The 24,871-nt window shown below is 61.1% G+C and overlaps 1 protein-coding gene and 1 long non-coding RNA gene across 4 annotated transcripts; one reads left to right on the top strand and one right to left on the bottom strand.

The window, feature by feature from the left end:
• Window positions 1-361: 361 nt before the first annotated feature.
• LOC116598440 lies at window positions 362-4,589 on the bottom strand. Of its 2 annotated transcripts, XR_004289065.1 has the most exons (4): window positions 4,454-4,589; window positions 1,039-1,164; window positions 514-588; window positions 362-415 (listed from the first exon to the last, which is right to left on the bottom strand). It is a non-coding gene; the product is annotated as an uncharacterized LOC116598440 (long non-coding RNA). The 2 variants fall into 2 exon arrangements; XR_004289066.1 differs by lacking the exon at window positions 514-588 and having other exon boundaries at window positions 367-415.
• A 226-nt stretch (window positions 4,590-4,815) lies between these two features.
• Window positions 4,816-24,395, top strand: ATG2A (autophagy related 2A). Of its 2 annotated transcripts, none has more exons than XM_032357240.1 (41): window positions 4,816-5,130; window positions 7,230-7,392; window positions 7,484-7,636; window positions 7,794-7,896; window positions 8,321-8,456; window positions 8,597-8,695; window positions 9,001-9,097; window positions 9,186-9,350; window positions 9,457-9,597; window positions 10,145-10,382; window positions 10,468-10,612; window positions 10,707-10,799; window positions 11,209-11,367; window positions 11,481-11,724; window positions 12,061-12,157; window positions 12,269-12,428; window positions 13,111-13,253; window positions 13,342-13,481; window positions 13,594-13,754; window positions 14,381-14,531; window positions 14,626-14,825; window positions 14,927-15,007; window positions 15,239-15,345; window positions 15,437-15,529; window positions 16,541-16,611; window positions 16,839-16,915; window positions 17,475-17,639; window positions 17,765-17,891; window positions 17,978-18,189; window positions 18,785-18,993; window positions 19,264-19,399; window positions 20,791-20,997; window positions 21,183-21,284; window positions 21,365-21,449; window positions 21,546-21,678; window positions 21,761-21,833; window positions 22,018-22,100; window positions 22,355-22,476; window positions 22,622-22,776; window positions 23,638-23,790; window positions 23,874-24,395. In XM_032357240.1, the coding sequence occupies exons 1-41, from the start codon at window positions 4,960-4,962 to the stop codon at window positions 24,108-24,110; spliced, it is 5,787 nt and encodes a 1,928-aa protein (XP_032213131.1). In that variant the 5' UTR covers window positions 4,816-4,959; the 3' UTR covers window positions 24,111-24,395. The 2 variants fall into 2 exon arrangements, with proteins under 2 accessions (XP_032213131.1, XP_032213130.1); XM_032357239.1 differs by having other exon boundaries at window positions 17,475-17,645.
• Window positions 24,396-24,871: the final 476 nt, after the last annotated feature.

The following is a 24,871-nucleotide window of genomic DNA, read 5'->3' as shown; positions in this document are numbered from 1 at the left end:
TCTGGGCTACCCCGGCAGCGTGTGGACCTCTCCTCAAGTCTTGGGACCCGACCCAGCGCCGCGCTGCGCCGCGGGAACCCCGGCTCTGTGCGCACCGGCACCCGCCGCCCAGCTGCTCAGGATGACATCAAGTCACCTCCCCCCGCCCGGCCCGCACCTCCCCGAGGGCTGGGGGGGTGGAGGGAGGGGAGCGCTGCGTCAGGAAATTCCCGGGGCCGCTGGGAAATGTAGTCCCCTCACGGCTTAAAGGGTCCTGCCAGACCGGGGGTAGCCCCCGCAGGAGCCTGGGGTCAAAGCTTAAGCAGAATGGGATGGGGTCCAACTGGGGCTAGGCTCCTGCGTTCTAGGAAGGAGACTGCACCGGAAGAGAGGACTCCGGAGTCTGCACCAGGAAGCTGGGAGTGATGCCAGGACTCTGGCAGGAAAGAGGACCAATCCTATACCAGGCCCAAAGATTTGACCTGCTTCATCTGTGCCCCAAGCATTCCACCCACTGGGGAATCCCTCCCTCACCCCGGAACGGCCGGACAGCAGAACCGACTTGGAAACGGGCACGGAACTGGTTAATATTCTGCAGTGAGCCAGTGCCTGCTGGGAGAGGTGTGGTGTACCCAAGACTGCTGGGAAATGCAGTCCACCCTCAGGCCTGCAGTCCCCCTCCCATCCCTTGCTGTCTGTGGTGACATCATGGTCTGGGGTTTAAAGGGCCAGCCTTGGAATGGCAAAGCATCCAAGTAGGAGGTGCTCCCTGGCACTGCCACCCCCCTCCCGGGCAAGCAGGCCTCCCTGGACAGACCCTTAGCTCCTCTGGGCCCTAAGATGTGATAGTGGGGTCTCTTGTTAAAACTCTACTGCAGGGCATCCAAGGTACAGGTGGGATTCCAGGAGTTTGGCGTTCTGGACAAATATTCCTGTCCTATAGTCTTGGCCTCCTTCTTAGGACTCTGGACCCCAATATCCTTTATATGTCTTAACTCCATTCGCTACACTACACTGTGAAATCTTCATCCAGAAGTTCTGTCAGGATCAACAACTAACCGATTCGTGCAAGCAGAAGAAAAGCGCAACGAGGCTTGGACACTGAGGCCGTTTTCAGAATCTTCTTACCCTGCCTTATGCCTTGGTGACCAGCCATCTTCCCCGAGAGGTGTCCATCTACTGGAGCTACAGAAAGCAAAGGCCATAGTTTAGCCAGGCAGGGTACAGGGCTCTATGACTGAAGAGGTGGCCAGCAGCCCCCTGCTTGGAAGTCTTCAGCAGGCTTTGTCCACCTTGCCCTTGGTGTCCTTAACTGTCAGATGAAAACCCATAAATTTTCTCCTTGCCTACCTCCCAGGCTCAGAAGTGAAGCCTGTCCCACATTCCTGCAGAAAAAAGCTGGGGGACAGCAGGCCCACAGAACCACCTCCAGCCAGATGAGGACCCACCCCCTTCCCAGCCCAGACAAGAGAAGGGCTTTGCCCAAGGTCACAAAGCTAGGACCACAGACGTCCCAGCCTGAATTAGGAGGACACCAGCTCCAGCCTCCCCCCACCCCAGCTCCCTGGGGGCTAGTGCCCTGAACTCTGAGGATCTCCAGGCCAGAATGAGTGTGGAGAGGTCATGTTTTATAGAAAGGGTGTGCTCCGTTTGAGGATTTGGGGGTCTGAATGGTGGAAGACATAAGACTTCTTATAAGAAGTAGCATTTGAACTAGATCTCAAAATAGATACAATGTCACCTGGGGGAGGGGGGTATTGGATAAAAATCCTTTTTTAAAATCATCATTATTGAGATATCATTCACATACTATACAGTTCACCGATTTTGGCACTGGCATTTAATGAGTACAGAGTTGCGGTTTTTCAAGATGAAAAGGTTCTGGAAAAAGAAAAAAAAAGTTCTGGATATTGGTTGCACAACAATGTGAATATCCCTAATACTACTGAATTGTACACTTAAAAATGGTTAAGATGGTAGAATTTGTTATGTGTATTTTACCACCATTTAGGCAAAATGCAAAATCTAGGTCTTCCATCATGGACCAAGTCAAAAGCCACAGCCCACAGATTACCTTCCATGATCCCTTCCATAGCTATCCAGAGGCCACTGAGGGAATTCCCAGAGGGGCTTCTTCTTCTAAGCAGCCCATCACTGGAAAAGGGAGAGCCTCCCCCCAGGGCCCTGGAGGCCTTTCAGCAACCGGTTTGCCTGTTGAGTTTCTTTCTTTCTTTTTTAAATTTTCTTTTTTTTTAATTTTATTTATTTATTTGACAAAGATCGCAAGTAGGCAGAGAAGCAGGCAAAGAGAGAGGAGGAAGCAGACTCCCTGCTGAGCAGAGAGCCCAACTCGAGGCTCGATCCCTGGACCCTGAGCTCATGAGATCCTGAGCTGAGCAGAAGGCAGAGGCTTAACCCACTGAGCCACCCAGGTGCCCCACCTATTGAGTTTCTACCTAAACTAATATGGAGAGGCCCCCAAGGAGCCCCATAAACCCTGACCCTCCCCCCTTTTATCTCTGTGGAGAGGAACCATGGCCTGGGTCTTCACCCCAGAAATACCCCTGGGGGATCCCCACACCACCTTCCCTCCTGAGAACATAGCATTCTCTTTACTCTGTATTTCTTATTCTCCCTTTCAGCTCCTACTCCAATGCCCTGGCCAGATTCTGGAACTACTATGTCTTTGGAGCTGGTCTTCTGTGGATCTCAAGGTACGCTGGGGGAGGCAGCAGGAAAGACTTTTGTGCCCCTCTGAGTCCTGTTTATCTCTCTGCTGTGTGCAGACACTGTGCTATGTCACAGATGTGGGTACAGCCTCACTGGAGGGAAGCTGGCCCATGAAGCAGCCACCCCAGATCAGGGGCCTGGGTACTGGGAATGGCTCTGTGTTCCCAAGCCTTGAACATGATGTACCCCATTCTCACAGCAGGGGAATGACCGCCTCTCTTAGTCTGGACATCAGGACAACTTTCCCTAGACTCCAGAATATACCCTTCCATCCCCACTGCCTTTGGGAGAAGTGATGTTTGTTCATTCACTTGGCTCCATAGGCTCTTAGACGCATGGCCTCAGTTTTCCTCTCCTGTAAAATGGGGATTTTTTTAAAGGTTTTTATTTATTTATTTGACAGAGAGAGAGAGACAGAGATCACAAGCAGGCAGAGAGGCAGGCAGAGGCAGAGAGAGAAGCAGGCTCCCAGCTGAGCAAGGAGCCCGATGCGGGGCTCGATCCGAGGACCCTGATCATGACCTGAGCTGAAGGCAGCAGCTTAACCCACTGAGCCATCCAGGCGCCCCTAAAATGGGGATTTTAATAGTACCTCTCTCCAAGGGTGTGCTGAAGAGCAAATGAAGTAATGTCTAGAAAGTGACAAGGCCGTGGCCCAGGACATCACACAGGCTCCATTCATGGTGTCTATCACTTTAATTATTACGAACTGAATATATGTGCTATGAATACAACACTGCCCCTGGCCTGTCACGGGGAAAGGCTGATCTTTTGATTCATTCCACAAGTATTTTCCTGTTAGCCTGCCTCCTTGAATGGAACCTTCCCAGTGCTTCCCTGAATTCTCTTTGAGGTTATTCCTTAGTCCCTTCCAAGAAAATGAGCTATACCACCTACTAATCGAACCTCAGGTGACAAGGGGATAAAACAGGTGCCTGGAGGAACAGTAACTTGCCTGAGGCCACACAGGACTGGAAACCAGGTCCCTGCCCTCAGGCCAGGGCAGTTGCCCTTGCTTCAGGCTGACTTCAAGCATTAGACTGCAGTAGAGTCCACCTCCCTAGCAAGGCTAAAATAGGATTATAATTACCTGTGGGTATCCTTTAAGTCAACCATGATGTAAGAGGGCTTGGGTGACCAACCCTGTTGAGCAAGAGTTGGCAAACTTTCTGTAAATGGCCAGAAAATAATTATCTGAGGCTTTGCAACCGCCCCCCCCCCACCTTGCACCAAGTGCTCAGCTCTGCTGCGGGACCCAGACAGTACTTAATCGAGTGTGTGTAGCTGCGATCTACTGAAACTTTATGGATACTCACGTGTGAATTTCAGGATATTTTCAAGTGTTATGAAATCCTATTTTTTTTTAACTACTTAAAAATGTAAAAAAATTTTAAATAAATAAAAATTGTACAAAACCAATAGAACCCTGCCCAAGGGGTTTAGAATCCATTCGTTATTAATTTTAGGTTAGAGATAAGAAAAACTATTGTTTTTTTCAGAGGAGCTGGAGGCCTGACCAAATGCAGAGAGAAGGGAGGCTGGGTCAATTTCCTGATCTGCATTCCAGGTGAGGACTGGTGAAAAAAGATTTCCTGGGCGATGAACTTAACAGCAACCTTTGTAAACTTGCTTTCTTATCTCTAAGATGGTTTTCTTATCAGTAAAACCGCCACCTTAGAGGATGGTAAGGTTTGAATGAAATAAAAGTTGGAAAGCGTTTTGTAAAATGCAAACGCTTACTCACTTAATTGTTTCTAGGACGCGTGCTGGAGGAGTTTTCACAGAGACTCATTCCCCCGGGAAGCTTGCTGGTAAGTTTGATGAGACACTGTCCCTTTAAATACTCCCCAACTACCTCAAGGAGGTGGAAGAGTCGGCACATGCGCACTCCTCTGCGGGGCTGACACCTCGAGCCCCAGCCTTCCCAGAGCCCGTAGAAGGGAGGCTAAAGGTCCTCCCACACAGAATTTTTACGCAGGCGTAAATCAAGCTTGGGAGCACTATATCATGCAGAGAGCCCAGTCCCTTTTTCGTGCTCGAAGACTCCGCCCTCCACGGCCAATCAGTAGGCCTCGCCCTTTACAACGGCGAATGGCAGTGAGCGTGGGGGGCGTGGCTGAGGGTCCGGGGGCGCGGCCTGGCGCTGAGAGAAGCGGCGGGGACAGCCGGGGGCTCTAGTGAACTGCGAAGCCGGACAGGGATCGCCGGCTGTCGGCGAGCAGAGGCGGCCTGGGCCCGGCGGTCTCCGAGATGTCACGATGGCTGTGGCCATGGTCGAACTGTGTGAAAGAGCGGGTATGCCGCTACTTGCTGCACCACTACTTGGGTCACTTCTTCCAGGAGCACCTCAGCCTGGATCAGCTCAGCCTCGACTTGTACAAGGGCAGCGTTGCCTTGCGGGATATCCACCTGGAGATCTGGGTGAGGAACGAGGCCCGAGATCGGGAAGCCGGGGCGGTGCGCAGAGACCTGAGGATCCTGGCTAAAGGGTCAGGCTGGGGGACCGGGCAGAGGGCGTGGAGAGGCCGTGGGAGTCAGGCCCTTTCCAGGCGACTGATCGGCTTCAGAGCCAGAAGCTGGGTGGGAAGGGGGTCCCTGCCTCCACTTCACCGTAGGAGAAAGTGAGGTTGAGGAGGGGGTGTCACTTGTCTGTGGAATGCCAGAATAAGCACATCGAGTTTGGGGCCCGAGTTGAGAGCTGTGGTCCTTGGGGGCTGAGAAAGGCGAAGGAACTAGGGGGCTCTGACAGGACGGGACCAGGGCGGGGACAGAGTTGGGGCCGTGCAGCTAGCCCGTCAGGCAAGGCTGGTGGGGGTCTAGAGTCCTGCTGGGAGCACCTGTAGGAAAGGTGCTCTGACCTCCTGACCCTCCGATCCTGGGCCAAGTGGGTGGCGTCCGCCTCAGGATGTGGATGTCAACAACCGCGTCAGCACCCGTGTTGATCAACACCTCGTGTGACTGCTGCTGCTGCCTACTTCCTGCTTTGGGGAGAGTGGGATGGACCCAGTGGTGTTTGGGGAGGGGCTTGGGAATCAGCCTCCCTACCTGCCGGCAAGCCCCTGAGGAAGGGTGGAGAGGTTCCTCTTCAGGTGGGGAGGAGGCCTAGGGAGATGCTGAGGAGGCAGGGAGGAAGGAGGTCTGGGTCAGAAGCCGGAGGCTGGGGGCGGTGAGGGGCAGTGACTCACAACTCATCCAAACTGGGAAGTTGCAAAGGAGCCACCAGTTAGAGGTGTCAGGCCGAGGCTGGCACTGGGTCAACCCTGCCCCCCAACTCCAGAACAGCAGGGGTGGGCATGGGGTCGGGGCTTCTCAGCGAAATTTCTGTCTGGGCAGACAGGGTTCTCGGCCTAAATGCAGTGAGCTTTAGGGGTAGGCCAGGACTTGCTGAGCAAATGTAGGGGCAGAGGGAGACCGCCAAGCCCAGAGTTGGGGACACCTCCTGATAACCTCTTGTCTGCGAATCCTAGTGAAGGCCTTCTCTGACCTCTGACTTTTAGGCTGGCCTGAAAGAAATGGCGAAGACCTCTAGGCTGCCTCTTTGTAGTTCCAGTTCCAGAAAACACTCCCACCCTGCCCTGCCCTGCCCTGCCCTCTTGGTGGGGATTGAAATGACTCCCAGCTAGGCTGCTTTCTGGGCTGGCCTCCAGGGAGGAGTTTCCCCCCCCTGGTGGAAAGCTGGTCCTTTCGTAGCCAGCCCCTCCTCCCACTGGCTCAGCCTGCAACCCCCGCCAGGAAGACCCCAGAAGAAGCCGAGTGCATGGGGAACCTGGGATGGGGTGAGGAGAGAGGCCTGTCTTCCTAGTTGCAGTCCTCACAGTTCACTGAGTGATTAAACTAGTTCCTTCTCTCTAGGCCTCAGTTCCCATCTGTGGATCTCTGGGTAAGGAGTTTCAGCTTGACCTCTATAAGCCTTCTAGTTCTGCCATGTGTTTGTTGATTCTTGGATCCAACTTCTCTGGGTGGTACCATACAGCACCTGGGATCACACGGAGCAGGCAGGTGGCTTCCTGCCTTCACGGAGCTCCCTGATGGCTGTGGTGCTCTTTCCCCATTGGTAACCAGGGGCTCTCAGCCTTGTATCTCAAAGAGGTACAGCTGTACCAAGTGTTCGGAGTTGGGGGGCGAGGGTCACCTCTGGCTCTGTTCAGTCCTCTGCCAGCCTCCCCTTGAACTCCTTGAACTCCTTGCCCAGAGAGAACGTAGGTGCTGCACTCCGCTGGGCCTTTCCACATGCCGCTCCTATGCCTGGAGCATGCTACCTTCCATCCTCTCTGCCTGGCTTCCTCCTCTTCATGCTTCAGCTGCCCCTTCCTCTGGCTTAAAGGCTGAAGCACATTTGGATGGACCAAGAGTAGGAACCAGCTAAAGCAGTGGCAGAACTCTGTAGTAGCCCACGGTGGTGGCCGGAAGAACCAGGGAGCTCTCCAGGGTTAGGGCAGACCAACAAGGAGTGTGGCAGCCAAGGAGACAGCCCCATTTGGGGTTTCCCTGAGCCGGCTCTGTCTCTTCCCCGTTCCTAGTCCGTGAACGAAGTGCTGGAGTCCATCGAGTCACCCTTGGAGCTGGTGGAAGGCTTCGTGGGCTCTATCGAGGTGGCCGTGCCCTGGGCTGCGCTGCTCACCGACCACTGCACTGTGCACGTGTCAGGCCTCCAGCTCACCCTGCAGCCTCGCCAGGGCCCTGGTGAGGGCAGGGCAAGGCTGGGGTTGCGGGCGTGGGGAGCCCGGTGGTGGGAGTAGGCCTGCCTTTTCTGATACCCTCTTCCTCCTCGCAGGGCCAGGGGCTGCCGACTCGCAGAGCTGGGCCTCATGCATGACCACGAGCCTGCAGCTGGCTCAGGAGTGCCTCCGGGATGGGCTCCCCGAGCCCTCTGAGCCACCACAGCCCCTGGAGGGCCTGGAAATGTTTGCCCAGACCATTGAGACTGGTAAGTAGGCCTCTCTTGGGTATCCTGCTGTCTACCCCTCCGTAGCCCACAAGACGGGGGCCCCAGACAGCAGGATGGCCACACGGCCGCCCCAGCCGGGAAACTCTGTCTACCTCTTGCTGTCCCAACTGGCCTGAGACCGCTTCCCATCCCTCAGTGCTGCGCAGGATCAAGGTGACCTTCCTGGACACTGTGGTGAGGGTTGAGCACTCGCCGGGTGATGGGGAGCACGGCGTGGCAGTAGAAGTCCACGTACAGAGGTAGGGGCGTGCCCCGAGGGGTGGGCTGGGGTGCAGACAGGGGGCAGTGAGGGGCTGCTGAACAGTATGGGCCCTGCCCCTGCCCCTCTCCCCAGCTTGGGCTCCTGGGAAGCAGCACGGCAAAGCTTGGGTGGGACTGGGTGGTGGCCATGGTGGGAGGGAAACCATATTACAAGCCCAGAGTGGTGTCCAGGGGCCAAGGGGTACTGGCGGTCCAGGGTGGCTGGGGCTCCCAAGGATCAGGTTACACACGGAGGGTCTGAAGAGCCAGGGCTGGCCCTGGAGGTCCAGTATGGTCTGGCTGTGACGGGCCAGCTCTGTCGGCCAGCCTCTCTGGCCGCAGACCCCTAGAACAGAATACTGCGTGGGGAGAGGGGCTCCAGCCTGCGGTGGCTGGGGCGAGGGCTGATCCTACACTCGCCAGACTGGAGTACTGTGATGAGGCAGTGCGGGACCCAAGCCAGGCACCGCCGGTGGACGTGCACCAGCCTCCCGCCTTCCTGCACAAGCTGCTGCAGCTGGCAGGAGTCCGCCTGCACTTCGAGGAGCTCCCCGCGCAGGTGGGCTCACTCGGATCCCTGCCTTTCTTCTCTCCTCCCCACCTTTTCTCCTGTCCGCTGCCCCGCTGGGCCCCATCCCTCCTGAGCATGTCTGACCTCATCTTCTCAATGTTTTCCATCCTATACCCTTTTGCCTCCAGGAAGATCCCCCGAAACCCCCCTTGCAGATCGGCAGCTGCTCAGGGTATATGGAATTGACAGTGAAATTGAAGCAGAATGAGGCCTTCCCAGGCCCCAAGGTGGGTCCCCGGCTCCCGCGGAGGACGGAGCGGGCGTATCTCAGGATACTCCTCGGCGGTGCCGGTCTTCCCCCGCACCCCGTACAAAGCAGGCTCTTTGATGGGGGAAAGTTACTGCCTTCTTGGCAGTAGGGAAATAGGCTCAGTGGTCAAGTTGTGGCCAGGGTCACATAGCCGCTTGGTGAGGGCGCGCAGCCTGGGAACTGGCATTCTCTGGGTGAGGGCAGGTGGGCGGCGGCTCTCAGAGGGCCGAGGCGGCAGGTGTAGGCTCCATGGTGGGCCCCTCTGGCCCCTTCTGTCCCCAGCTGGAGGTGGCTGGACAGCTGGGCTCCTTGCACCTGCTCCTGACCCCTCAGCAGCTCCAGCAGCTTCAAGAACTGCTCAGTGCCGTGAGCCTCGCAGGTGAGGCCTCCGGGCGCTGCAGAGGTTGGGATGGCTGGGGAGGGGCCGGCTGGGCTGGACCCACACAAGGACGTGTCCTCCTCCGTAGACCCCGGGGGCCTGGTTGACAAGCTGAACAAGAGCCGCCCGCTAGGTGCCGAAGACCTGTGGTTGATCGAGCAGGACCTGAACCAGCAGCTGCAGGCAGGGGCTGTGGCCGAGCCCCTCAGCCCAGAACCCCTCAGCAACCCTCTTGTCAACCTGGACAGTACTGGTGGGCGTGGGGCCAGATCTGGCGGTTGTTGGGGCAGCGGGCCCGGGTGCGGGACTCACGGGGGCCAAGTGTGGCCTTCCCTGACCTCCCCTGCCCTCGCCCACAGACCTCTTCTTCTCCATGGCGGGCCTCACAAGCAGTGTGGCTTCAGCGCTCTCCGAGCTCTCCCTCTCGGATGTAGACCTGGGGTCCTCCATGCACAGCGATGTGGCCTCCCGCCGGCTCTCTGCCCATGCCCACCCAACTGGTGAGTGCTCCCGGGGCGAGAGGAGCCGGAGGAGGCCTCAGTGCCCGAGTGCTGTCATGTGCCCACAGGAGGCCCCCCACCGATGCTACGGCCCACTGTGGGTGACTTGGTTTCCTGGGGATGCTCGGTGGGGAGGCTGGTACCACAGTGGATAGAGGCCAGGTTTCAAAGTCAGTGATCTGGGGCCAGGCACTTAAATTCTTGGAGACTCAGTTTCCCTTTCCATAAAAAGGTTCTAGTAAGATCTGGCCTTGCCAGGCTATGAGGTTTGGCCAGTGTTTATTGAGGGATTGCGTCTGACAGGTACGAGTCTGAATGCTTTATGCCCCTGTTCCTCCAGCTCCTTGAGAGGATTGGACTGAGCCTAGGTCGGTATCTGGCTAAGGAGACTCTGGGTTAGCCCCGCCCCGCCAAGCCCCATGCCAGAGTCACAGTCCTTCAGGGCTGGGGCTTCTCCCAGCCCCCAGCCCGGTATCTGAGCAGCAGCCCTCTACCTGGGGTACCCATGAGCCCTGGGAAGGCCCTGGTGACACCTCTGTCCTCTCAGGCAAGATGGCCCCCACACCCCTCCCGGACACCCTGCGCCCGGACTCGCTGGTGAAGATGACCTTGGGGGGTATGACCCTGACCTTGCTGCAGACGTCTGCTCCATCTTCCGGACCACCTGACCTCACCACCCACTTTTTTTCGGAGTTTGATGCCACCAAAGATGGGCCCTTCGGCTCCCGTGACTTCCACCATCTCCGGCCGCGCTTCCAGAGGGCCTGTCCCTGTAGCCATGTTCGGTACAAGCCCAAGGCAGGGACCCCAAAGAGAGACTCCTTCCACCCCCATAAGCCCAACCTCTGATACCCTGCTGCTTCGTCACAGGCTAACGGGGACAGCTGTGCAGCTGTCCTGGGAGCTGCGGACGGGCAGGGGCCGGCGGACTACCAGCACACAAGTGCACTTCGGGCAGCTCGAGGTGCTGGAGTGCCTGTGGCCCAGGGACACGTCGGAGCCCGAGTACACGGAGGTGAGGACCGAGAGCCGGTGTGCACGGCGGAGCCTGCAGCTTCCGGCGGATGTGGAAGCTCAGCCTGACTTTGGCCTCCTGTGTCCCGTGCCAGGTCCTCAGCTTCCCCAGCAGCCTCGGTTCCCAGGCCTCAGCTCGGCCCTGTGCCCACCTGCGTCATACACAGACTCTCCGCAGGGTGTCCAGGGTAACCCACCCCACCCCACCCCCTGGCTGTTTCCTGCCTCTCAGCCTCCATTAGTACCTCCCTGCTCCCCGCCTCCACCGCCTATGCCCGAGCTCAGCCGGAGCGCGCCTCCCCATCTGGGAGCCCTCGGGGGCTGGGCCCTGTGCAAGGCATCCTCTGTGCCCGGTTGCCCCTTCCCTGGCTCATCTGGGCAAACCCCGGCGGGTCTCCAAATATGGGGTGGCTTTTATTAAACAAACATGGTCATCCTTCTCAGGCAACGTGCTGAGGCTCTCCAGGTCCTCTGCCCGAACTTTCCTTCCCACCACCGGGGAGGGCTCTGTGTTTCGTTTCTGCTCAAGGGCGTGCCTTCCCATCCTGCCCTCAACTGCCCCACAGCCCTCGCTGACCTGAGCATCCTCGCCCTCAGAGCCGACCCCGGCGCCCCGCTACCTGCCTTTGCCACTCCGAGCTGGCCCTGGACTTGGCTGACTTCCAGGCGGATGTGGAGCTGGGGTCCCTGGACCGGCTGGCTGCCGTGCTGCGCCTGGCCACCGTACCCCCTCCCGAGCCACCTGCTGGCCTCCTGGTAAGAGACCCGGCTGGGCCAGGGAGCTGGCGCGGACCCTCTGGCTCGAAGCCACAATGGCAGGGCCCCCGGCAGTGGCTCTGATTCCCCCCACCCCCGCCGTCCTCCCGCAGACAGAACCCCCACCAGCTGCTGAGCAGCAGACTGTGGTGCGGCTGTCGGCACCCCGGGCCACGCTGCAGCTGCGCTTCCCCATCGCTGACCTGCGGCCTGAGCGGGACCCCTGGGCAGGCCGGGCCGTGCGGGCCGAGCAGCTGCGGCTGGAGCTGAGTGAGCCCCAGTTCCGGTCAGAGCTGAACAGCGGTCCTGGTCCCCCGATCCCCACCCGCCTGGAACTGACCTGCTCCGACCTGCATGGTGAGAGCCCCCCAGGGGACAGTCCCCAGGGCAGGGCCTCAGCCCGTGGGAGAGGTGTGGAAGGGACTGAGGCAGCGTCGGGACAGACTCTGGCCCAAGCCTTACCAGCTCCGTGAGGTACCAGCGTTGCCTGTTTCTAGGCTTGCCTGAGAGCGGGCAGAGCGGGCCCTTTGTTGCTGGTCTGCAACAGATTGTGGGTGTAAGAGAGAGCACGGGCCTGTAAATGATAAAGGACTGTCACTGAGGTGGAGGTTCCAGGCCCCCCGACCTCACCTCCCACGGGGGAAAGAATGGGGAAAGGCAGCTGTGACAACCTCTGCTCCTCCTACCTTCCAGGCACTTACGAAGATGGAGAGAAGCCACCTGTCCCCTGCCTTCGGGTCTCCAAAGCTCTGGATCCCAAGAGCCCCGGGCGCAAATACTTCCTGCCCCAGTAAGTGGGGGGCTCTGGAAGGCACGGGCGGGAGAGGAGCGCTTAGCTCCTGAGCTGGGATCTGGGGCTCAGGGGACCTGGCAGGCCAGTGACAGTCCCGTGCCCTGGCAGGATAGCGGTGACGCTGCACCCCCAGCTGAGCAGCGCCCAGTGGGAAGCGGCCCCCGAGAAGGGAGAGGAGCTGGAGCGGTCGGCCGAGAGTCCGTGTGAGCTGCGGGAGCCGGAGCCCTCACCCTTCTCCTCCAAGAGGACCATGTATGAGACGGAGGAGGTAAGGCCCCGAACCCAGGGGAGCCACTTGGTGGCTGTGGGACAGGAGGACAGGACCGCCTGAGGCACCAGGGGATGTGACCTGGCACCAGCAAGAATATCATCTCTTCCGTCATCGTAGACCAGTGGGGAATCAGGTGGCCCCGGCTCATGGGGCCTGGGCGTGAGGACACTGGAGAGGGCAGGCCCCGGACGGCACAGGTCATTGATCGGGAAGGTCAGAACCACGTCTGTGGGCAATGTATGTTTGGACCTCACCATCCCCTTCTCTGGGGGTGCTGAGATTAGAGTGAGAGACAGTAAAGGGCCTGGTCTCTGGGCCCCGTGGTCTGGGTTTGAATCTAGGCGCTTCCATTCAGTGGTCTCGTCCTCTTGGAACTGGTGTAATCTCAGAGTTTACACACGGATGAGTTTCCTCGTCTTGAAAGTGGATACAGTGACCTGTGTCACAGGCTTATCACCACGAGGAGAAAGGAGTTGACTTCCTTGGGGTCCTCCCTCATCGCGGGGTTGGCACACGGTCGGCATTCGCATGAACTGGCTGCCATCCGTCCCAGCAGAGAGGGGCTCCTATGAACGAATGAGAGTGAAAGAATGAATGATAGGAAGTCAGGGTGCAGCCCGGGGTCTGGTTCCCGAGCCAGCCCAGTCTCTCAGATGCCTCTCTCCGCTCGCCTGTCTAGATGGTGATTCCTGGAGACCCTGAGGAGATGAGGACCTTCCAGAGCCGGGCCCTGGCACTGTCACGCTGCAGCCTAGAAGTGCTCCTGCCCAGCGCCCACATCTTCCTGCCCAGCAAGGAGGTCTACGAGAGCCTGTACAACAGGTGCAAACTCGGGCACAGGTGGGGGCGGAGTGTGGGGAGGGGCGGGGCTGGGCCACCCTCACCGCCACTGTCCCTCCGCCTGCCTCAGGATCAACAACGACCTGCTCATGTGGGAGCCTGCGGACCTGCTTCCCACCCCCGCCCCCACCACTCACCCTGCTGGCTTCCCGGGCCCCTCAGGCTTCTGGCACGACAACTTTAAGATGTGCAAGTCAGCCTTCAAGCTGGGTAGGAGGGACGTCCCAACTGGGGTCCTGCGCTCCCCACCACCCAGAGCTGGGCAGGGCTCAGGCAGCCCTCCCAGGTCTCCTTCCCACTCGGCTCCTTGATCTCACCCCAGACTCAGACTCTGATGAAGAGGATGCCCACTTCTTCTCAGTAGGGGCATCGGGCGCTCCCCAGCCCCCTGCCCCTGAGTCCCCAAGTCCTCGCTCCCAGAGCACTTTCTCGACACTGGTGACTGTGCTGCAGGGTCGGATCACAGCCCTCTGTGAGACTAAGGTGAGGACAGCCCCAGGGAGGTGAGCCCCGCTGACTCTGGTGCCCCCACCCACCATTGGCAGGAGAGGAAGACCAGTGTGAGCAGCTCCAGTTTGGGAATCTAGGAAATGAAAGCCCAGTGTGGCTGAGAGTGGTGTGTCTGGCGAGCAGAACCCACCCATGCCTCCCCAACCATCCCAACACACCCCGTTGGCCCCTGTTGTACGGAAGGTGTCATACCAGAGGTCCGGGGAGGGGGTGGCAATGTCTCACGCCAGATGGCAAGTAGGGCAGGGATGACTCTCCTTCTGGCAAAAGACACAAGTGATGGGGTGCTGGGGTGGCTTAGACTGCTTAGGGTCTGATTCTTGATCATCTCAAGAGCCCCGTATGGGGCTCCACACTGGGCGTGGAGTCTGCTTAAGATGCCCCCCACCCCGCCAAAAAAAACATTCTCTCTCCCTCTCCCTCTGCCCCTTCCCACTCTCTTTCTAAAAAGGAAAAAACAAAAACAAAAAAACAAGTGCTGCTCTGGGATGTCAGCGAATCTGGGTGGAGCCAGAGCCCGTCCTATGTAGGCAGAAACTGGGAGGCCACGCCCCTGGGGGAGGGCCCTGGTGAGGCCACGCCCCATGCTCTGTGTGCAGGACGAGGTTGGGCAGCGGCTGGAGACATCACATGGGGAGCTGGTGTTGGATGTGGAGCAAGGTACCATCTTCAGCGTCTCCCAGTACCGAGGCCAGCCGGGACTCGGCTACTTCTGCCTGGAAGCAGAGAAGGCAAAGCTCTACCACCGAGGTGTGAAGGGAGGGGACTTGCCAGAGGGCCAAGGGCCTTGGGGGGGCGCTGCCGGTGAGCCAGTGTGGCAGGGGCTCACCAGCTGCTTCCCCAGCGACTGTGGATGACTCCCGGCTGCCCAGTCACCTGGATCTGCCCAGCTTTGCCCCTCCGGCCCAGCTGGCCCCAACCATCTACCCGTCGGAGGAAGGGGTGACTGAACGGGGAGCTTCGGGCCCCAGGGGCCAGGGCCGGGGTCCCCACATGCTGTCCACAGCTGTGCGCATCCATCTGGACCCCCACAAGAATGTCAAGGTACAACAGTGCCTGCTTCTGGTCTACCCGCTTGGCTGGGGCTACTGCCTCCTGGTGCCTGGTGGTCTGGGTACCCCGGGCTGACTGTGTCCCACCTCCAGGAGTTCCTGGTGACATTGCGGCTGCACAGGGCCACCCTGCGCCACTTCATGGCTCTTCCAGAACAAAGTTGGCATTCCCAGGTGAGCAAAAGTAGTGTGGGCAGGCGGGTCTCTGGGCTTGGAGAGGTGGAGGCCAGTGTGAGGGGCCCGGGCTGGGCCAGAGCTGACTTCCAAGCGAAGGCAAGGGGTATAGTAGGAGGGATGGGCAGCACGTGGGGAGCCATCCTGGGGCGGGGGGGTGTGGCGGAGAGGCGGTTAGAGGAAGGAAGAGGTTCCTGATCCTCACCACCCCTCCCATCCTGGCCCCCAAAGCTGTTAGAGTTCTTAGATGTGCTTGATGACCCAGTGCTGGGCTACCTGCCCCCAACCGTCATCACTGTCCTACACACTCACCTGTTCTCCTGCGCCGTGGACTACAGGTACCCGGGCTGGGTGGGCCGAGAGCCAGGGGCCGGGGGTAGGCTCTCGGTAAGGAGCCCACCCCAGCACATGTGTGACCCACCCCTCCAGGCCCCTCTACCTCCCCGTGCGTGTCCTTGTCACCGCTGAGACCTTCACCCTCTCCAGCAACATCATCATGGACACCTCGACCTTCCTGCTCAGGTACGCACCACCTCCACCCAGCTCACACACACCGCCCCCAAAACTGGGCTGCAGCTGCTACTCCCCCAGGGTCCTGCCTACCTGCTATGTGTCCTCAGGCCTGTCCCTGAGCCTTTCTGTACATTTGGGTGACGATTCCTTGCTCAGGAATGAGAATTGATTCCACCTTCCTGGACGACAGTTGCGCTCCTTGTCAGAGCCTTAAAAGCATTTGTGCTAAGCTGATCATCTCACAGACGTGCTTGTTCTAAGGATACACAAATAACAGGGGTGGAATGCAATGCCTTTGTCGTATCATTTAAAACTTGTAAATAACCTAAATGCCCCCAAATGACAACTTGAGTCAGTAAATGTGGCTTACCTGACCATTAAAGTCAGGTTGAAGAATGACATTGAAGAACACGAGAGCCGTCGTAATGCAGCATTTACTGAAAACCCGAGCTAGAAAGCTCTATGTGGTGGTGGTGCTTTTTAAGATTTATGAAGGTTTATTTGTATACTCTGGGGCTTCACAGAGCAGATAAAAGAAAATGCATAGGGTGCTTTTCTCAGAATTCGGGATTAGAGAATATGATTAGAGATGATTTCTTAGTCCTGTGTTTTAGAACATCTTAAAGGAGCTCGTGTCATGTTGCCACTAAAATAAGGACTGACTTTGAAAGAACAGTGAATGCTGTGGGAGAGTCGGTAAGGGAGCAGGACATTTTCCTTAGGCCTCAGAAAAGAGGCCCTGAGGCCCAGATGAGGCAGAGAAGCGGGAGAAACGGAGCGCACTCTCTGCCCTCTGACCTAGGCGAGCTTGCGCTATTTCGGGGCCTGCGGCCCAGGGGACAGGCCCAGTGTACAGAGAGGAATACTGAGGCCAGAGGGGACCCAGCGCTAGTTGCTTGTGGGTTTGGGACCCCCTGTGGCTGCCCCTCTGCCTGTCTCTGGGGGCCCCCGCCCTGTGGCTCCCACGGAGCTGCACCCTGCAGCGGTTCCTGGGCCCTTCTCAGCCCTGTTCCCCACCAGGTTCATCCTCGATGACTCAGCCTTATACCTGTCCGACAAGTGTGAGGTGGAGACCCCGGACCTGCAGCGAGGTGGGCAGGGCCTGGACGGGGCCCCCTCCCCTTTGAGGGCTCACAGCCCCAGGCCGCACCCGGAGCAGCCGGACACCCTCACCCAGCTGCTGGCCCGGGTCTCAGCACCCGCGCCCGCCCGCCCCCAAGGGCTGCGCTTAGATCAACGCCCGCTTCTCCCGCTCGGGTGCTGGGCCAGGGGCTCAGCGTGAAGAAGCAACTGGAACTTCTCTCGCTTTCTGCTGCAGATTATGTCTGTGTCTTGGATGTTGACCTTCTGGAGCTCGTGATTAAAACCTGGAAGGGGAGCGCCGAGGGCAAGCTGGTGAGAGTTGCCCAGAGTCCCCCAGAGCCAGAGCGGTTGCAGGGGCTGGGAGGGCGAAGCCTCCAGGCGGTCACTGTTTCCTCTTGAACCGTCTCATCCCTTCTGCTCCCTGGGTCTGGGCTCAGGTTCCAGTCACTGCCTGCCCTTCCGTGCTGGGCTCTGGGCCAGTCCCCCTGCCAGCAGGGCGGCCCGTTGTGTGAACCCCCCCACCAGGGGACAGCTGCGGCCAGGGCCGATGTAGTGTATTGGGAGTCAGCGGGCCCTGTGGGGCCTGTGTCCTCCCTGGTCAGATGGAGGTAACGGGCTGCACGTGGCCAGGCTCAGGGGAGCGACAGAGGACTGGGCCCTGGAACACTGTCACGTGGGGAGGGCACTCCAGTTTCTCTGTGTGGCCCTGAGGGAAGCCCCCTCACTCTCTGGGCTCCATTTGCTCCTTCCTTTAGCAGAGGTGCTGGGCGGCAGGCTGCCCAGCCCAGGGAAGACCAGGCCGAGCCCCGTCTGTGCGTGGCGGGGATGAAGCCCTGCCTGATGGCCCCCCGCACCCCGCACCCCTCCCCAGAGCCAGCCGCTGTTTGAGCTGCGTTGCTCCAACAACGTGGTGCGCGTGCACAGCTGTGCGGACTCCTGCGCCCTGCTGGTCAACCTGCTGCAGTATGTGATGAGTGAGGGCGACCTGCACCCCCCGCCCCGGCCCCCCAGCCCCACGGAGATCGCCGGCCAGAAGGTACAGGTGAGGCCTGGCCCTGCCGGCTCCGGGAACTCCCCCAGCTCCCTGGCATCGGAGGAGGAGGAGGTGGCGCCCCTCCTTTTGTCGCTCATTCATCCTACCCCTCCCCCGGCCTGGCCCAGCTCTCCGAGAGCCCTGCCTCCCTGCCCTCCTGCCCCCCAGTGGAGACAGCCCTCATCAACCAGCGGGACCTGGCCGACGCCCTCTTGGACACTGAGCGCAGCTTACGGGAGCTGACCCAGCCTTCAGGTGCAGTGTGGGGGTGCCCTGGGGCCAGAGGACAATCAGGCACCCAAATCAGCCATCCCCTCCAAAACTGGCATCTCCCTCCACAGGTGGCCCCCTCCCTCAGGCCTCGCCCGTGTCAGTCTACCTCTTCCCAGGTGAACGGAGCGGGGCCCAGCCCCACTTGCCCCCTGTCGTGGCCCCTGCCAGCAGCTTGGGGTCCCGCTCAGAGGCCAAGGAAGATGAAAAGGAAGACGGAGATGGAGACACTCTGGACAGCGATGAGTTCTGCATCCTTGACGCTCCCGGCCTCGGCATCCCGGTGTGTGGGGGGGCGGGCTGGGCAGGGCCAGGAAGTGGTAGGAGAGGGTGGCTTCCTTCTGCAGCCTTCTAGAGCTCCTGCTGCTAGAGGGGTAGGAGGTGGTCTCTGCCACCGAGGAGGCGGGTCTGGGTCCCTGACAGTCCCTGTCAATACTGGCCTTGAGGGAGCAAGTGGATTTCCAGAGGAAGAGAGAGAGAACGACATCCAGGGCCGAGGACAGGACATCAAGGGAAGGGAGGAAGAGGAGCTGGATGGTTAGCAGGAGGGGGAGAACCGTCTGACTGGTGGGGTGCGGACCGGCTGGTCCCCAGGAGCCAATGGGAAGGTCACATGCAAGCGAGACCCAGGCCCAGGCAGATAGGGTTGGCAAGAGCACGGGGCACTTGGGTTCTTCCCCCCCGCATCGGCCCCCAGGACAGAGCACTTTGACACAGCTTCTGGGGATGGTGACCCAGGAGAGTCACCTTTTGTCCAGAACGGGATGGGAGGGGTGGTGGGGGGGAGATATGAGGATGGGGGGGAAGCTGGGAGAGGGTGGCTTGGACTGGGGAAGGAGTCTGTGCACATACGTTGACTCACCCCCGCCTCTCTACAGCCCCGAGATGGGGAGCCCGTGGTGACGCAGCTGCATCCCGGCCCCATCATCGTGCAGGACGGGTACTTCTCCCGGCCCCTGGGCAGCACGGACCTGCTGCGGGCACCTGCCCACTTCCCCGTGCCCAGCAGCCGTGTGGTGCTCCGGGAGGTCTCGCTCGTCTGGCACCTCTATGGCGGCCGGGACTTTGGCCCCCACCCTGGCCACAGGTGAGAAGGACGGGTGCAGGCGGCCACTAGGGCCATGGGGCCCACCCGGCCAGGAGATGGGGCCTGGGCTGGAGGTCAGCTCTGACCTTCAGCTGCTGATAATCTTAAGCCGTGTCCTTGACTCAGTGGCCTCTGTTCTTTCTCCTTCCTTGCCCCCCACACCCACCCCCGGGGCTGAGGCCAACGAGGGCTTCCTGCCCCGCGCTGAAGGGCCCGCTCTGACAGGAAGGGTGTCCCTCCGAGTCAGCTTGTTCCCTGTCCCTCTTCCAGGGCAAGAGGCAGCTTCATGGGCCCTAGGGGCTCCCCTTCCCGCTGCTCCGGTCCCAACCGGCCCCAGAACTCCTGGCGTACGCAGGGGGGCAGTGGGAGGCAGCACCACGTCCTCATGGAGATCCAGCTCAGCAAGGTGAGCTGGGGGCTCAGTATAGAAAGCCACCTGGATGGGGGACAGGCCCGTCATGCCATCCCTGGCACCCAGCCAGCCCTCCACCACGGCCACTTAGCTCCGGGTCCCCGGTCAGGAACCATGTCCCCGAGTGTTTGCAGGGCGCAGCCATGCCACTCCCCAGGTGCTGTTCTAGACTTTGGAGGGAGCAGTGAGCACGGCAGAAAGAAGCCCCGCTTCCCTGTCATAATGTGTGGTAGTGGAGGGAGCTACGGGTCTGTGGATCTGTACGGTGTGGCAGGAGATTGATGTTTGGGGAAGGCCAGGCAGGGCGGGGCAGGGAGCAGGGGGAGGAGCCGCGCGTCCTGCGGGAGGGGGCGGGCTGAGGGTGTCAGCATGAGGGCCACGGGCCGCGAGCATCTCCGCTGTGTGTGGGGGCATGTGGCCGGCGGGACCGCAGCCGGGCCAGGAGGGTGGCCGTGGGTCTGACCAGGAGCCAGGCGGCCTATGGCCCCGCAGACCACAGGATGGTTTTGGATTTTACCAGAATGAGATGCAGTCAGCAGGAGACCGTGGCCAAGCAGGGAGGGTAGGGGCAGCCACAGATCCGGGCACAGCGGTCCGTTTCTGGAGATACTTGGATGAGGAGGAACCACAGGCTGGGTGGGCTGCCAGGCCGACCTGAGGTGGTGTGAGCGGTGGTCCCGCTGAGGGCGAGCCCGTGCAGACCTCCTCCCCCAGCACACGGGGCTGTCGTGCCGGGAAAACTTGGGGGCTCCCTGCAGCCAGTGGGGCTGGGGAGCCAGCACTGGGTGTGGGGGAGAGGGAAGGCCAGGGCCACGTTCCAAAGACGAGAAAGTCTTTGAGCTGTTCGAGGTGCAAGAGAGAGGCCAGTGGGGCTGGCATGTCCAGAGCAAGGCGGAGGCTGGGCCCTTCCAGGCCCCAGGGGGGTGTTTGCAGGGCGCAAGGTGGGTGGGCGGGTGCTGGATGAAGATCCCTCTGGGTGAGTGGAGAAGGGGCCGAGGGGCCCAGGCGGGAGGCTGTCCTGGGGTGAGGGGGCAGCAGCCGCCAGGCCAGGGGGCAGGGGTGGAGGCCGACACAGGTGCGAGGAGACTGGAGACATGTGCGGAGGAGCCAGGCAGTGGGTGGTGATGGAGAGGCGGAGGGCGGTGCTGGCACTTGGTGACAGGCACACGGGGGCCTCTTGGGTGATAGGAAGGAACTGGGAGCCAGTGGCTTCAGGGGAGAGCTTCAGGTCAAGAGCTCAGTGTGCCAGGCGGAGTTTGAAATGCCCTTGGAACAACCATGGGGAGGCAGCCTGGCGCCGGGCTGAGGTGGGGCTGGGGGCCAGAAGGGGGGCTGGGGGAGGTGGGGTGCTGCCTCCCTTACTCAGGCCTCCATCGGCCTTGCAGGTCAGCTTCCAGCACGAGGTGTACCCGGCGGAGCCCACCTCAGGCCCTGCAGCCCCCAGCCAGGAGCCAGAGGAGCGGCCGCTGTCCCGCCAGGTGTTCATTGTGCAGGAGCTGGAGGTCCGAGACCGGCTGGCCTCCTCCCAGATCAACAAGTTCTTGTACCTGCACACGAGCGAGCGGATGCCCCGTCGCGCCCACTCCAACATGGTACCGGCCACCCCCGCTGGCCACCCTGGGCAGAGCCTGGGGGTTTGGGGGCCCGGGAGAATGCCGGGGCTCAGGCGGGCCCAGCCAAGGGCGCCACGTGTGCAGATGCAGCCACGGCTGAGCACAGGGTGGGGGCCGGGGCCCAGGGCCCGGCAGGTATCCAGAGCTTGCCCTCTGCCCCCCAGCTCACCATCAAAGCGCTCCATGTGGCCCCCGCCACCCACCCGGGTGGACCTGAGTGCTGTCTCCGAGTCTCGCTGATGCCGCTGCGGCTCAACGTGGACCAGGTGAGCAGGCCAGGCAGGGGCAGGTCCTGCGGTGAGCCCCGCGGCCGCTGGGCCCCCCTGACCCGCACCTTCCCCGGCAGGACGCCCTGTTCTTCCTCAAGGACTTCTTCACCAGCTTGGCGGCTGGCATCCACCCCGTGGTCTCGGCAGAGACGTCCGCTGAGGGTGAGAAGCTGAGCTGGGAGGGGAGGGCCCGGGCCCCCCACCTCCCCCCTCCCAACCAGCCCTGGGTCCACCCCCCATCGGTGTCCCCCACCCTAGCTCGCCCCGAGACCCGAGTCCAGCCCAGCAGTGTCCAGGAAGGCCTGCCTGAGGACGCAGAGATGACCGGCTCCCAGGAGGCAGCGGGCGGTGGGCACAGCTGCTCAGGCGAGCAGCAGCCCATCTACTTCAGGTAGTGGTTGGGGGCTGGGGGTCCTCGCCCAGGCGGCGGGGGGCGGGGGCGGGAACCAAGCCCGCGCTCCCTCCACCCCCAGGGAGTTCCGCTTCACGTCCGAAGTGCCCATCTGGTTGGATTACCACGGCAAGCACGTCACCATGGACCAGGTGGTAAGTGGGGCTGTCCCGCGGAGTGGCCGTGTGCGCCATCCCTCTCGGGGGTCCCCATTCTGCCCGGGTGTGGCCGGGGCCTGCATCCGGGCTGTACTGGCGGCTGAGTCGGTCCCCAGGGCCTCCGATGGGCTGGGTGGCGCCCTGTACTGACCCACGTCCCCCCGAATTCCTTCTTCCCCAGGGCACGTTCGCCGGCCTCCTCATCGGCCTGGCCCAGCTCAACTGCTCCGAGCTGAAGCTGAAGCGGCTCTGTTGCCGACATGGGTGAGCCCCCCCATCCCCTCCAGCATCCCCACCCTCCCTTCAGGGTCCCCCGTCTCCCCCTACCGCATCCTGACAGGTTACGAGGCCTTGGCGGAGTCATTACTCCTCTGGTGTCTCAGTTTTCGCTCTGTAAAGTGGGCACAGTCATCCTTTGCACTGGGCTGGGCAGCCGCTGGGGAGAGTGGGGGGGTACCTGCCCTGGCCCTCTGTGTGGGGCTGTGCCTCCAGACCCTCCTCTCCTCTCCCCTTCCCAGACTGCTGGGCGTGGACAAGGTGCTGGGCTACGCTCTCAACGAGTGGCTGCAGGACATCCGGAAGAACCAGCTGCCCGGCCTGCTGGGGGGGGTGGGCCCCATGCACTCGGTGGTCCAGCTCTGTGAGTGGCGGCTGTGGGGGCCCTGGGAACGGCTCTGACTCTGGGGCAGCCTAGACGCTGCCCCGGGAGGAGAGGGAGGAGGTCCTAAACCAGGGTCAGCGTGGGCTGCACAGCCTCGGGCATGTCTGACGACCCGTGCTTGCAGTCCAAGGGTTCCGGGACCTGCTTTGGCTGCCCATCGAGCAGTACAGAAAGGATGGGCGCCTCATGCGGGGGCTGCAGCGGGGGGCCGCCTCCTTTGGCTCATCCACAGCCTCGGCCGCCCTGGAACTCAGCAACCGCCTGGTGCAGGCTATCCAGGTGAGCGGGCTCGTGCTTCCAGGCCGGGTAGGGCCGAGCAGATCTGCCCCACGGTGCCCCATCAGTCCCCAAAGCGCTACTGAGGATGGCAGGTCTGGGGGCGCGGTCTCGTTCTCTGAGACACAGTCTTGCACGGGGGAGGCCTGGTGACTCCCACAGCAAGCCCTCCGAATGTGGGCGCCCTGCAGCCTCCCGAGTCTGCTCCTGGCCAGCTCCTGGAGAGGAGGGGGGGGCTATGGCTCTGTTTATAGACAGGAAAACTGAGGCACAGACTGGCCCTCGCTCGTTCAAGCCCCGCACATTGCCAGGCCCAGAGACAGACCCCCGGGGAGGCGCGGGAGTCCTGCAAGCAGCTGTGGTTCAGTGCCCTGAACCCCAGTAGGAGGGCGAGGGGAGGCAGGCCTCTGCAGCGGTCACGGCCGATGAGCGCGCAGATGATGGGGAGCTCGGTGCTTTCTGGGATCTGCATGCGCAGCCCCCTGTAGGCCGGGGCGAGATGTCCAGCCAGGACGCTGGATGGAGAAGCAGGCCCCAGAGAGACCCCCAGATGGGGCAAGAGTCCACGCGTGGCGGTCCACCCAAGGAGGGCTGGGGGTCCAGAGGACTTGAGGATGATCCCCTCAGGAGGCATGCCCTCCACCTGAAGCCCCCCGACTGGGGTGCTAGAAGCATCAGCAGGACCCCCAGGAGCAGCACATAAAGCAGGGCCAAGGGGCAGGGGGAAGCGTGATGTCCCCCGACCCCACCCCGGGCTGGCCAGGGGTTCGACACCCTCCTCTGGGGCTGGCCCGGGGGCATCAGGGCTGGGGGTGGTGTGTGCCTGGGCTGGCTCCTCATCGGGTGCCCTCTGTGTTCCCTCAGGCCACAGCTGAGACTGTGTACGACATCCTGTCCCCAGCCGCGCCCATCCCCCGCTCCCTGCAGGACAAGCGCTCAGTGCGGAGGCTACGAAAGGGCCACCAGCCCGCTGACCTCCGGGAGGGTGTGGCAAAGGCCTATGACACCGTTCGAGAGGTGATGCGACCCTGTCCTCCTCCCGGTCCCACACCCGCCTCCTCACCCCCCACCCCCCAGTGGCTGACTTCCGACTTCCGCAGGGCATCCTGGACACGGCTCAGACCATCTGTGATGTGGCCTCCCGGGGGCACGAGCAGAAGGGGCTGACGGGCGCTGTGGGGGGCGTGATCCGCCAGCTGCCCCCCACTGTGGTGAAGCCCCTCATTCTCGCCACGGAGGCCACGTCCAGTCTGCTTGGGGGCATGCGAAACCAGATCCTTCCCGACGCACACAAGGACCACGCTCTCAAGTGGCGTTCGGACGAAGGCCAAGACTGAGCACTGGGCACCCAGGACCTCAGGCGCCGCCGCCCTCCTCGCCCAGCCAGCCCCAGGGCCATCGTGGCTCCTGCGCCTCCCCAGAGCTTTTTCGGTCCACAGCCGGGCAAGCCCTCAGGGGAAGGCTCTGGAAGGACCCTGCCCGGCCCACCTGCCAATCGCTGTGAGAATGAGGCCTCCCTGCCTGGGGCCTCAGCCCCGTCTCTGCACTTTTCTTCTGGGGAGAAAGGACACTGCCTCCACCACTACCTGGGCCCACACTGCCACCTTGTCCCAGGACGGAGGCCTTTGGACCCTCAGACCCCATCCCCACTCAGCCAAGTGTCTTTCTGTGTCTGGGGGGAGGTAGGGGACAGACACTGTGTGGTTCAATGTATTTTTAAGCTCCTGGAGCGTGTGGGTCCGTGTCTGCATGACGTGGAATAAACTGCACCCACCGCCAGCCCCCTTGTCCTGTGTGCCTGCGCTGCCCCAGCCTCAGCCTTAGCCTTGACTTTGGCCCATACCCAGATCCCCACCTTTGCCCCCAGGACCTCCCCTGTTACCAGCAGGGGTCACCACACCTCCCCAGCAGGTTCAAACTGGCCCCAGCGACTGTCCGCCCCCACAGTCCTTCCCCCCGACTGTCCTGCACTGTGCTCCTCGCCATGGGCCCTGCTTCTGTGTGGCAGGAGCCCAGGACAGCGGGAAAGAGGTGGCCTGGAGCTCGCCTCACCCAGACCATGTTTCTTGCCTCCAGCCCTGCAAGAGCCCAGGATCCA

Source organism: Mustela erminea, chromosome 9, assembly GCF_009829155.1.
Source record: "Mustela erminea isolate mMusErm1 chromosome 9, mMusErm1.Pri, whole genome shotgun sequence".
NCBI lineage: Eukaryota > Metazoa > Chordata > Mammalia > Carnivora > Mustelidae > Mustela > Mustela erminea.
The sequence above is the reverse complement of the archived record's forward strand: the minus strand, read 5'-3'. Positions and strand labels throughout refer to the sequence as shown.